General features: G+C 34.2%; 3 protein-coding genes across 4 annotated transcripts in view; 1 reads left to right on the forward strand and 2 right to left on the reverse strand.

Moving 5' to 3' along the window:
* The window catches only part of LOC117925605 (arginine--tRNA ligase, chloroplastic/mitochondrial-like), a 26,928-nt gene extending 22,490 nt beyond the window's left edge, over window positions 1-4,438 (reverse strand). Inside the window, exons 1-7 of one of the 2 annotated variants that reach the window (XM_034844666.1) lie at window positions 4,305-4,438; window positions 3,234-3,301; window positions 2,917-3,053; window positions 2,640-2,718; window positions 2,397-2,498; window positions 1,945-2,160; window positions 1,244-1,324 (exon numbers count right to left, since the gene is read on the reverse strand). In XM_034844666.1, coding sequence (XP_034700557.1) covers window positions 1,244-1,324; window positions 1,945-2,160; window positions 2,397-2,498; window positions 2,640-2,718; window positions 2,917-3,053; window positions 3,234-3,301; window positions 4,305-4,413 — 792 coding nt within the window. In that variant the 5' untranslated portion in view covers window positions 4,414-4,438. Of the gene's footprint in view, window positions 1-1,243; window positions 1,325-1,944; window positions 2,161-2,396; window positions 2,499-2,639; window positions 2,719-2,916; window positions 3,054-3,233; window positions 3,306-4,304 lie in introns of both variants that reach the window. The other variant, XM_034844667.1, reaches the window with a different exon arrangement.
* Window positions 4,439-8,425: 3,987 nt separating this feature from the next.
* Window positions 8,426-8,987, forward strand: LOC117925601 (programmed cell death protein 4-like). Its single transcript, XM_034844663.1, has one exon. The coding sequence runs from the start codon at window positions 8,501-8,503 to the stop codon at window positions 8,735-8,737; it is 237 nt and encodes a 78-aa protein (XP_034700554.1). The 5' UTR covers window positions 8,426-8,500; the 3' UTR covers window positions 8,738-8,987.
* A 2,768-nt stretch (window positions 8,988-11,755) lies between these two features.
* LOC117925600 lies at window positions 11,756-12,739 on the reverse strand. The gene is made up of 2 exons (XM_034844662.1): window positions 12,291-12,739; window positions 11,756-12,190 (listed from the first exon to the last, which is right to left on the reverse strand). The coding sequence occupies exons 1-2, from the start codon at window positions 12,563-12,565 to the stop codon at window positions 11,911-11,913; spliced, it is 555 nt and encodes a 184-aa protein (XP_034700553.1). The 5' UTR covers window positions 12,566-12,739; the 3' UTR covers window positions 11,756-11,910.
* Window positions 12,740-13,608: the final 869 nt, after the last annotated feature.

The following is a 13,608-nucleotide window of genomic DNA, read 5'->3' on the forward strand; positions in this document are numbered from 1 at the left end:
CTTACGACATAGTATGGAACTCCTAGGTCCCAGTGAGAGTTGGCTTCTTTGCTTGGGAAGCAACCTAAGCTAGGATTTTGACTCTGAATCAACTCAATAGGAGGGTTTGGAGGATTCCTAATAGCTGCTACATGTGGAAAAAAGAAGAAAAAATGGGTGATTATATTCTCCTTCATTGCATGAAAGTACGCAATTTATGGCAGTTGATTTTTTGTTTTGCTCAATATACAATGGTTGATGCACTCTTCAGCTATGGGTTTCTCTTTAGGTGGTGTGGTTCTTTTGTTGGAAAAACAAGAAAAAAGGCTTGAAAGAGAAATAGGAGAGCCTTTGATAATTGTGAAAACTTGGGCAAAACAATTAAAATTCTTTCTTGAAACTTTTTTGGAATTGGATTAGATTGTATACTTGGGACAGTTTTTTTGTCATTGTTAGAATTTGTGGACTGGTTAGGCTGTTTGTAGGGCACAGTTACTGGTTTTTTGTGTCTTCGCACCTCAATTTTTGGTCTTTTGGTTACTTTGTATATATCGTGTATACTTTCATTTCTCTTTAATACATTTTTTACTTATCTATCAAAAAAAAATGCTAAGCTTTCTGTCTTGGATTTTTAGGGAGGATTTGGTGGTTCTAAATCTTTATCCAGATTACTTTTTCTTTTCCTAATGCATTAGCCTTTTGGCACTCATTTGCATCCTTGATACTTCCTTGTAGTAGGATAGTGTCCCCCTTTTTGTAAAGAGTCTTTTAATATGTCACTACTGTCTCTATCCAAAAGAGAGAGAGATAAGGAGAGAGGGAGAGATCAACATTATTCTCACCCATAAAGAGTATGGTCCTGTTTCCAATTGAATAAACTTGCTCCAATCAAAATAAAATAGAACAATCACTAATGAATTATCCATGCATGGCCCAAAAGTGTATTAGCAGTTTGTCACTTAATTTTTGTATATCAAATTTTAAATTTCACATTAAAAAAATGAGAGAGAGAGAGAGAGAGAGAGAGAGAGATGTTAAGAGGGCTGCTTGGAAGGCCCAAACTAGGTTCACTTGGGAATTAACTCAATCTAAAAGTATTTGGTTGGTGCCACCAATGCAACATGATGCCAAAACTTCATCATGATGTTTAAAACCAATATGTTTTTTTCCTTTTTTTAATGATTATTGAATGAAAGTAAGACTCAGATAATCAACTTTTCTGTTCTCCAAGTGGCCCAAAATTTTCTTAGAGATTTCTGCTTACCTGTAGATCTCCAATGGCTTGTGCACTTTCATGTTCCCAGTTTGGGAACTTGTCAAAGAGGAATTCAATCAGCATACCAAACTGTACAGAAAAAAAAGGAAAAACAGAACACATATGATATCATTAGCCAGACTGTATTGGTTGGAAAAGAAAGAGCATCACTGTATATTATTTGATTCTTCTTATATAGAACAGATAATAATACTTATCAACTTCTGATAAAAAAAATAATGATAATACCTATCAACTATAACAACTTCTAGTTTAATGGCATCAACACAAAGCTCACCATAGCACAATGAATATGAGTGAATATCATTTCTTTAAAAGATTTAGTACAAGTGTACCTAAATCCCATCCTTGATAAGCCTGATAACCAGAAAACTCTAAAGAATCCTTTATACTAATATTGCCCTGGTGGAGCTAACAAAGATGGCAGAGAACAGCAAGAAAGCAAAAAGATCTTTAGCCAGTTAGGAAAGCTAGTATATATAAAATGGAGGGCTTGTCACAAGTCCATAAGGAGGGATAAAAGACTACAGTTTACTGCCCTCCAATAAGAAAACATTTGGCCCAAAAGGTGACACATGCTTTTGCATTGAAAAATTTATCCATAAAGCAGGAAGCAATACTTTTATTACAGCTATTATCAAATATAACAGTTTCCATACAATAACCACATTTTCAAATATCACATCTACCTGTGTACCCCAATCGCCGACATGGTTTCGCCGCAGCACATCAACATTTGAAAACTCAAGCATACGAGCTAAAGTATCTCCAATAATAGTAGATCTTAAGTGGCCAACATGCATTTCTTTTGCTATATTGGGTGAGGAAAAGTCAACCACTGCCCTTTTGATCAGAAGCCTTGGTGCCCATGTTTCAATGCCAATAATTAGCATTTTTTGAATGTTCTGCAGCAACAGCAATGAAATGGTTCTTCAAACAGGAAAACAAGAACAAAAAAAAGAGGGGGGATTTGGGAGGGGTGCAGGGGTGGGATTGGGGGTGTGGGAGGAAGGAGGAGGGAGGAAGAGAGATGTTCAAACATAATTAACAGATCCATGTATAATTTCTCTTACAATTTCTCTTACAAGAATAGATTGACATAGTTTCCAACCAAAAATAAAAGTTAAGGCCTTGTAAACACCTTAGCTATCCAACTCGTTGATAATTTAATATTTACAAACCCAGGCCCTGCAAGGGTGCATTTTTCAATCATTTCAGTTGGAGGGAGATTTTCCATGATGACCTACAAAAGAGAAAAGCAATGATAATTGTTCGAATGGATTAAATTCAAAGTCTAATCAAAAAATGATTAACCACCCATGATGAATTGACTTTGTATAGACAACATAAGAGTAAACAAAATGGAAAATGTTAATGGAAATACCTTTCCTATAGATGGGGGACCCTTAAATCCATTGTCCTTTTTATTTTTGATTCTTGACCATAGACCCATGGCATTATTACTGCAAGAACAGCAAGAATCCCACCCTTACCAAGCAGTCAAACAAATATACATAGATATATGAATTCAAATCAATAAATATCTCTTCTGGAAGTACTAGTGGAATTCTATTGGAACTTATAATGGTCCTACTGTGGAAAAGGAAAACAACAAAAAATAAAACAAAACAAAATAAACCATACCATAAAATAAACCATACCATTGGTAATCCCCAAACTTTGGAGCGCAAGCAGCAATCAAAGGCTCCACATCTGACTCAGAAGGGACGGTTAGTCTAAGTGATTGCTCAAATAATTTAGATAACTGTTTCTTTACAGTGCCTGCATTTTCTTCATCCTGTGGGCAGCATTAGGGTTAGTTTAAGAAATAACTTGATTGTGCTACAGAATTCAAATCTGCAGTTAACATTGCAATGGGCCAGTATTCTTATGTGAATTACAAAACAACGTTATAATTTTTAAAGCAGCATTAACTTTAAATGTAACTCTTTCGGATTTGAATCAAATTGGTACTTACATTTGTCATTGTTGATATTGAAGTCTTAGATATCGGAACAGATCTTCTAGATGTCAGCCTCCAAAAATCTGTCTAGTTTCACCACAACCACATTAACTAACTAACAAGTACAACCAACATTTACTTTTAAAACATACCTTTCCTAAAAGATTAAGATAATGAATGAATAAACACAAAAAAAATGTCCCCAGAACCATGAATACAAATAAAAGGATGTCCTGAACTAACAATTTTACCTAAAACATGGCTAGACATTCTGAAGAGAGGAATCATCATGGAAACTATGTTATGCCGTGTTTGGTTGCTGAGAAAAATGCATAAAATAAAAAACCAAAAAATTCAACTCTTCAATGTTGTAATTTTCACTATTCAGGCTGTAAACAAATATATACTAACACTTTCACACATAATTATATGCCTAAGCCCAACTCGGTTTTCCACCTGTTTCTTGTTTTTCTTTTAACGATAGTAATAATAGCAATAAAATAAAATAAATATGATATCATCCAGAATTTTATTTGCTCCTCGTTCTCTCAGTTTTCTCAGCAGCCAAATACAGAATTTTGTTTTCACCTCGTTCTCAGTTTTCTTAAAAGCACAAAACAGACAAATAAATTCGGCTTAAATCCCTTCAATTATTTTTTTCTCATTCTCTCAGGTTTTTCTGTAACCAAACAGAGATGTAATAAGAAAAACAAAAAATCCGCAAATAATTCAGCCTTAAATCCCTTCAAATTTTAAGTCTTCCAAATAATAAAAATAATAATAATATAACCCAGAATTTTATTTATTTTCCCCTCATTCTCTCAGTAGCCAAACAGAGGTGTAATAACAAAAACAAAAAACACACAACTAAATCCAGCTTAAATCGCTTAAATTTTAAGTCTAATAAAAAAAAATCCATAAAATATTTGATAAATATAAACTGAAAATTATACAACAATATAAATAATACATTAAAAAATTAAAAATTATAAAGCTGAACCTCGATGCTACACAAAAGAAGTGAAAAGCTCTAACTTGCAGAGGTCGCAACTAGCATAAACTAAAAATGCTTGTACGATAACTCACCGGCGGTGGAGAGCGGCGGAGGAGAGTGGAAATGAGAGATTCGACTGAAGGAGAGGAACGGAGGAAGAGGAGATGCCGGCGGGTGTAGGAGGGCAAATGTTCCAGACATTACCTTTATATATATTTTTGCTATTCTACCCAATAATGCCCTACCGTTTCTTTTTTTCTCTGTGATTCCGCCCCTTTTTTTATTTTTATTTTTTTAAATGAAATGGTGTCACGTCGACAGATGAGAATTAGATTCCTGGGAAGAGGGGATGATTTGTGGGCTTGAGGCCCAAGTCGGAAGGCGCTTTTCTGAGGCTTGACGCACACACATTGGGTGTATGAGTCATCAGCTGAGCCTGAGCGTGGCGGCCACTCCCTAGAAAAATAAAAACCTATTTTTAATATAAATAATTTCCTTCTCGTAACCTGAAAATTATGATTAATAATAATAAAATATTTTGTTGTTGTGTAATAATGTTATCCTTTTAAGTTTGGTGGATGAGTCACCAATCGGAACACTATAAAAAGTTTAATCTATTCTTATCGGGATATCAAATTATTTTTAAATGAAGTGTTCAAAACTCGATTCTATAATTTAAATAAATGGGTTAGGGATTGATTTAAATTTTTTTAATGTTTTAACCCACTTGATCCTTAATATAATTAATTTTTAAACAAATTTGTGAAACTAAAGTTTGGTTAATCTCAGTTTTGATGATAATAAAATAAAATTTAGAACTAATAATTATATTTCAAGTGTGTTTAGGCAAAACGATTTTCAAAGTGGCAATGACAAAAACAAATCAGGTTAATGAGAAATCATGAAGAAAAAAAATATCTCAAAAATAAATGTTTTTCAAGACCCAAGCTTTATAAAATATTTTTGTAGTATACTAGGATTTTCATATATTACATTATTTACTTGTGCACCAAAATCATCAAAGGGTTTTTTCGTTTAAAATTTGATGATTTCATATTTTCAACTAAAACCTTGTACCACATGTTTTTTAAAACTTGTTTAAAATGTTTAAAGTTGAAAAAGTTGATTATTGAGCAAAAAATAACTCAACTGGTTGAACCGAATAAGGAATTGATTGATCCTCAACTCAACTGGTCGAGGAATAAAAAAAAAACATTTTTTTTCTTCCATTACGGTTATTCAACTGGTCAAGGTTAGTCAAACCCCACCTCAACCGATCGAGGTCCGGTCAATGGGTGGTCAAGGTCTAACGATCACTTGTCAATCATTAAATGCTAATGGCTAATCAATCGATCGACCCCCAGCTTGACCGATCAAATCCTCAATGACTAGTTTGACATTTTTCCTCTATAGAAATATTTCAATTTTCATTGTTTTACGGGCTTAACTTTTATAAACCTTTTTTTAATATATTTGAGTTTTGAGAGAGTATCTTTTAGTGCATCATTATTCTAAAACTTGCACATCATTAATACACTATTCAATCATAGTTTTTTTGTATCATTTTAACCTTAAAGTTTTGTACTAGGATATTATGAAATCATTTATTATCTTAATTTGCAAATCTTTTAGATGAAGAATTTAAGTGTGAGGTATCACTTAGGGATTCTCAAGTACGGGGTATTACTCTAGGAGTAATTTAATAGTGAGGTATCTCTTAAGGTTTGTAAATGATGCTTTGACCAAAAGTCAAATAAGGTGGATTGAAATCATAATTCAATTGTATTGTTTGAAGGTTTGATTTTGAAGCCTTGAAATAGCGGAACCTCAAGTTTTGGATTGAAGTTAGAGAAGAGTGGATGTAAGCTGGTTTGCACCAAATCACTATAAAAATCTTGTGTTTGCATTCTTTTTTCCCTATTATGCTAATTTAATGTAATTATTTTTATATTGCTTATTATATGTTTGCATATAATTGTTTATTACATTCATACATTTGAAATTTGTAAAAAGAGATCATCACCATAATCACCCTTCCTATAAGGTATATAAGGTGACTACCTTAAGTTGGATTAACCTAATTTTTCTAACAAAATTTAATTTAAATTTGTTAATTTCCCATTTTTAATGCATGAAAAAAAATCAATAAATAGGTTATAAAAAAATTATGTCTTATTTATTTATATTATGATAATTTTACTTTTTGTTTCTCCGTTAAAGCAACCATGTTCTCTATTATTTATATTATGAACAAACTCTAATTATTTTGATATAAAATATAAATTAGTAAACACAAACCCTTACATGATCTATAGAGATGGCAATGGGATAAATTTTTTGGATGCTTATCCAATTCTATGCTTAATTAGATGAATTTTATATTAAAATAAATGGATTAAAGATAGATTTATTTTTTTTTAAACTCGGGTTTAAGTATTGTTTTGTCTCGATATGCTCTAAATATTTATATGATTGAGTTAAAAATAATAATTTAATAGATATAAAATAATAAAAATGTATTTTTTTAATAAATATATTTTAAAATTTTACAATATATCATTTATTTATAAAATATATTTATGTTAATGTAATTAAAAAATTAAGTTAATTTTAAAAGATAAAAAATATATACTAAGTTAATTTAAAATATATATAAGTATGGAAAATTGTTATACTTGTCATATCCATTCATGCCTGCTCTTCATCTATAATTAGGGGTGACAATTTCGTGTTGATGAGTTGTATTTATATTGTGTCAAAATATAAATATTCTATTTCATGCCTTAACCCAAACTTGATATGTTGTGTAACTCATTTAATAATCAAGTCCTCATAATTTACAAATCAATTGATTTATTTATTTAAAAATGATTAAAATTTAGATTAAATGGTTTAAAAATATAATTAGGTTAATAGTGAGATTATTAATGAATTTGACACAAATTCATTTATATTCAACCGAAAACTGTAAAAAATATGTTAGATTCATGTAATGTTTATAAATCATGTCAAACTTTATCACTCTTATCTGTAACCACAAGTGCTAAGGTAAATTACCTTCCTCGGAGGAGGCAAATGCTAACACATCTGCATAAAGGGCATTGTATATCGAATCAAAAGTTTCAACCTTAATACCTTAACAATTTGTGTTGATGAGTTGTATTCATATTGTGTCAAAATATAAATATTCTATTCCATACCTTAACCCAAACTTGATATGTTGTGTAACTCATTTAATGATTAAGTCCTCATAATCAAACATGCTTATAAATCAATTGATTTATTTATTTAAAAATGATTAAAATTTAGATTAAATAGTTTAAAAATGTAATTAGGTTAATAGCGAGATTATCTGTAAAAAAATATGTTAGATTTATGTAATGTTCATAAATCATGTCAAACTTTATCATCGTTGTCTGTAATCACAAGTACGAGGCAATTACCTTCTTAGGAGGGGGCAAATGCTACCACATCTACATTAAAGGAATTGTATATTGAATCAAAAGTTCTAATGTTAACGTCTTAATAAATCCTTGGCTAATGCGGATATTATTCTTTATAATATTTCATATAAAAATAGTAAAAAAAAATCTTGTCATAATATACATAATACTACAATAGAGAAGAGACAAATAAAATGATTAACTAATAATACTAAACAAATGTTTAAATGAAAAAGGATCTTTGCAATCACTTAATTTCTAGAATTGATGAATAATATATGGAAATAAAATAATAAAAACTGCAAAAAAGAAAAGGTAAATCATGAGCATCGAGGATTCTTCTTTGTTGTTTCCGTAGAATAGATGAGTCGACAAGAAAGATTTTGATGCCACCGCAACGATTCGGTGACCTTTTGGAAACCCTCGAGACTGTGATTGATCAGCGAACATATTCTTTGTCATGTGAAGTCAGCAGGCGAAACATGGAGGGAGTCATCTTTGATACCCCAAGAAATTTGGTTAGGGCTATCTGCTTTGCAAAGAACTTACGGATATGCTTCATATCAGGACGGCAAATTCTCGAGAAACACACAGAAAATAAAGGAAAACAGTGGGAGATGGACACTAATGGCTGAATCTGCGTGACTGGTAGTCAATTAAATGCAATGTTGCATCTAGGTCACGTGAAGGGTGTGCGATTAGGCATCGTTCTTATCCATATGTCGTAATCCAATCGCACCAACCTACACCCACGCTACGCGCCAAAAAATACTCCTATTTCTCTCTATATACACGTTCCAAATCAGTCTGACTCCCCTGCACTGACTGAGAAAGCCGAGAGGGAGATGAGGAACCCTGGGAAAGGATCCAAATGTCACGCCAAATCGGGGCAGGAGGTGAGGAAGGATCGGAAATCGGCGACCGGCATGAGCGGATCGCCCAAGAAGGGTGGGCACGGCGGTAAGTTTACGTGGTCCGGGGACGGGAACTCCCGCACCGAGATCGAGTTCCGCAATGGGGCTGTGGATTCCAAGGACCCTAACTTCGAAGATCCTGAAGAGATCGCGAGCGTCAGCGTTTGATGACTATGATGACTATGATGATGCTGCCTCTTTCCCTGTTTCACCAGATGTAAATATTCATGAAATGTAGGATGATGGAGGTGGTGGTGGTGGTGATGATGATGATGATGATGCCTGACATCTCATTTTAATAAATAAACTGTTCTCATTTTCTGTAGAACTGCGGATGTGAATTTTCACGGAATATTAATGTTGAAATTTGGAAAAGAATAGCTCAAAATGTCTGCAGATTGGAGCCTTTTTTTTTTAATCAGGGATCATGAATCCATATAATCATCACTACCTTGAAATGGTTTCCATGAATGTTTGCTCTGTTTTCCTTTTTGATTGGGGGTTTTGTTAAATCCAATTCAGGTGCGTTGCATTCATCACAATGCCTCCCTGTGATTGTTTGCTCGAGTAGGGCAGCAAGTTCACAGAGAAAGGAGCAAGAGGGGAGACGCCAACAGGTCCATCAGTATCTAATCTAATATCATTGTTTGCTAATATTTTGGTGTTATTACTGTTGTTGGCTAATTATTTGAATTTGGGGGTTGATTTTGGGCAATAGCATCTGAAACTGTTTACAGCAAAAATTTGGCTGGCTGGTGATGATGCGAAATAGTTAACCAGAGGTTTTGTGATTTGATGCTCTGAATATGATATCTAGATTGATAATTGAGCTATACCATTAGATCACTGAAGTTAGGGCCATTAGCAGAATATTGATTTTGTCCTTAGATCTTAGTTTGCTATGGGCATTTACTGTTATCTGTTTATTCTTTCTACATTTCATTCATGATCTCAATTCCATTCTGGGTGTTTTGTTTTCTTGGACCTTAAGTTTGTAGAAGTTCATAACCCTTCAAATTGATCATGAATCTGATTAACATCTCAGAGTGAAACAATCTGTGAATGAGATAACAAACTTATAGAGCACTTGGCATTTGTTTTCTTGGATCTTTTCTTGCAGATTTTTCGTCCCTTGGTGAGGTTAAAAACTCATCATAAGATTTGTTGTTGGTTATTTAATTGGGGTGGAACAAAAGTTAGTTGCTGCAGATGCTTTTGTTAATTCTTAAAACCTTTCACAGTTGAAAAACGAAAAGCAAGTCTTGTGTTGGAAATTGGAAAGATTCGATTCTTGATTGCTTTGAAGAGTTATGTTTGATGGGTGGGTCGGTTTGTTTAAATTTGGGATTGGACAAGGGTATTTTGTTGCTCCTGTAAAACCTGCCTACAAAATGATCTGAACCCACTGATTAATTTATATGCAAATGTGAAGGATAATACAACAAAAAACTAGGGATTCACAGCTAGTGAATTGCTAACTTTAGGCTCTCTTCTTGGTTGAATGCTGGAGTGTTACATCTATGGTGTTTGTAGATAATTGTGGAGTGGCGAATTGTGATGACCTTCCTGTTGCTGAACTCCTGAAATCATTTAGGTTCTTCCTTAACATGCTTCCCAAGAATAGGAAGCACCCAGTGTGGAGCCAAGGTCATCGATCTTCCTTGACAAGAGATCACATCTCCAGGTGCCTTGCATCTGCGACATCCCAGAATGGAGCTGAGGTCATAGCTCTTCCTTGACAATGGAGCACATCTTCAGGAATCTTGCATCTGCAACACTGCCTATTCAATAATTATAGAAGAATCTCTCTTATCCTTCCACCTAGACTTATGGCTTCCTTCAAACCACCAACCACACCCAAAACAACATCAGCTAGGAATTGACTTGACCATGGAAGTATTATTTTTCTCCTTGATTGAAAAAATGTGCAGGTTAAGTTCTCTCTTTCAGGATTCATTTGGTGGGTTGAAATGGGGGTTTTAGTCTCTGCGATTCATCGCATTTCCTCTGAGACAGACGAACGGGAGATGGGACTAAATTCATGTTTATGCATTTCAAATTTTTTCTTGTTGCCAGTTTTAAACTTTGTCTAGGAATGGTGTAGAAAAAGAAGCATTAAAAAATTGTGCAGTTAAGTTCTCTCTTTCAGGATTCATTTGGTGGGTTGAAATAGGGGTTTTAAGTTTGCGATTCATCACATTTCCTCTGAGACAGGGGAAGGGGAGAAGGGACTAAGTTCATCTGTATGCATTTTAAATTTTTTCTTCCTGTCAGTTTTAAACTTCATCCAGGAATGGTGTAGAAAAGGATGCTTCTCTATCACGTTCATTTTCTGCCCTATGCCCAATCCTCCTGCAGTTTCAGATAATTTTGAAGGAATCCTGAATGTTCCGATTATCTTTGTAAAGCTTGAGCTGATGGGTTAATGAGTAGCTTTTTCTGATTGATGAGTTTTGGTTTATTGGCCATTCATAGAAAGGAAAGAACGAATACACTTTGGAACATTGGATGGTGCATGGCACATTGAGATTTCCTATATAAGGCAATACAACTTCTTCAAGTCAATGATCGAATGTCCACAACAACCATAGATAGAGTTAGGGCTCTATCTACCTCTTCAATTTGCCTTTTGAAAGGATGAAAGGTCGGAACAATTCAGATTTAGTTGGGTGCTCGAATCTTCAGTTTTAGCCACTGATTAACATTAAGTTTGATAAGCCATTAACTCAAATCCTGTTGGCCAACTAATTTTATGGAATCTTGTTGTACAACTAGTTGTCTTTAGTAAACGATCTGGCTCAATGATTTTCTTGAAAGACAAAAAAAAGAACAAATGATTCTAAAAAATGCCAGTACATGCACCTTATCAGTTGTTTGCTTTCTTACAGGTTTATCCATTGATTTTTGTTTGTATGCTTTCCTCGTATTCCACGATCACAAAAAGTGCCTTTGGATTCAGAAATAACAAACAAGAAAGGAAAAGAAAAGATGATCACAAGAAACATCAACTTTGGTTACTACATTGTGATGCAAGATCTGAAGTTTAAGTTTAGAAACAAAAATGATAAAAATTAGGAAGAAGATGCAAGGAGAAATTCATTGGGTGCAAACCACTTTTATTTTCTCATCACTTTTTCTTTTCCTAATTTCTTTTAACTTTTCCTTTCTTTCTTTTTCTCTGAATCATAAACACGAATATAACTCGCAGTTCTTGGATTAAATGAGCAGATGAGTTGCAAGCATAACTCAACTAATGAAAAACCTCAGTTAATCTATGATCGCATGTACTGTAAGTCTATAAACAAACCAACTTGCAATGAAAAAACCATGCAAGTTGTACATCAGAAGTTCTTTTGGAGAGGACTGGGAGGCCTACAACTACCCATTATAACACCTCTCCTCCCTAGAGAAGATAGAAGAGATCCCCTTGAAGCCTTCTTTGAAATGGTAGCCTTTGGAGTGTACAGTTTGTGTACATCCAAACCTCCTCCGTAGCTTTTACATGACTTCATTTTCTTCCTATTTGGAGTCCCCTTTTTGGCAAGATCCTCCAAGCTCTTCACGCTTGCCAGAGATGTAAATGACTGCGACTTCCCTTGAAAGTACTTGGACAGCCCTCTCCTGAATAAGTATTAGGCACAATTTTTAGGAAACTTGGCATAGAAAAACACCATAGAGAAGGAAAAATATGGTAAGTGGATGGTTGGTTTGATTTACTCACTTGATGGGGAGCTGGGCCATGAGCTCTGATAGTTCATATAGAGGTCCATTTGAGAGGGGTGATGTTGAGGAAGACGCATCTTCTGTCAAGTCCAAGGAAGATGATGATTCGAGAGAGTTTTCTGAATCTTCAAAGGAAGAAGACTCCATGGATATGGTGTCACTATTGTCATCTGCACCTCCCATGATCAACCATTGATTGTGTTGGTGATTGCCATTAGCATCAATTCCCTTGAAGCCCAGATCATCAAAACTTTGCTTTGCTGTTCCCCCCATTGTGATTTCAGATCTTGGGCAAGAAGAAGAACAAGAAGAGAAGAATAAAGACAGGACTCAGGATGATGATGAAGAAGATGATGGTGGTTGTGATCTTAGTCTAAGGACAAGGACCCTCATGAATTCTCACAGGCGTAATTTGAGGGAGCATATATATATATATATATACGATCAACAAGGTTGATTACATGAAAATAATTTTAAAAAGAAAAGGGTATATAATACTGGGAATACTTGGTGGTGAATAGGGCAATAAATGAAGCATTGGGTAGTAATGACTAGTTCATTGGTTTTTAAATAGTGGCATTTTGTTTGGCTTTATCCTTTGATTTGTCATCATCATATCTTATGGTTTGAATTTCTTAGCCTCCCCTTTCTACTAGGAAAGAGGATAAGGTCTAAATTTGAAGACACCCATATCCGAGTCATCAACTTTTTATTATGGCTGAAACTGAGGTCACCATCTTAGCATCTTTGCCCCCATAAAGTTAAGACACGAATGCCTATTTTTTCATATTTCAAGGCATCCCATGGCAGAAGTTGTGCCAAGAGGAATCTCTAGATTAATCAGAAGCTTCCCATAAACCTAGAGGACAGTTCTGGGTGGATTTGCAAGGTTTCCACCAACCCTAGTTTTTGTCTGCATTAGTAAATTGTCCAAGGGGACATTTTGTCTCATTTCATTAGGTTTATATTAAAACCACAACTTTTGTCAAATTTTTTATCAATTTTTTTTTTTTGGCCTTTTTGTGGTTATTTGGGTTGCTTCATGACTCAGGAACATTACCCATATGGCAAGCTTCATAGGGTAAAGATCAACAATTATTTTGTTTGAAGGACTGCAGCCATCCTTCTAATTGTCTAGCCTCTTTCTAGACTGTAGACTCTATTGAAGTTATCCTCTTAATTTCATTGAGCACCTGACCTAGGGACCTACTTGGAAAATCCATAATTCACCCTTATAACAAACATTGTCAAATCTAATATTCCATTATCTATAGACTTGACTTTGCTAGTTTCAGTTCCACCTGTCATTAGGTCTA

The sequence above is a fragment of the Vitis riparia genome, chromosome 11 (genome assembly GCF_004353265.1).
Source record: "Vitis riparia cultivar Riparia Gloire de Montpellier isolate 1030 chromosome 11, EGFV_Vit.rip_1.0, whole genome shotgun sequence".
Taxonomy (NCBI): domain Eukaryota; kingdom Viridiplantae; phylum Streptophyta; class Magnoliopsida; order Vitales; family Vitaceae; genus Vitis; species Vitis riparia.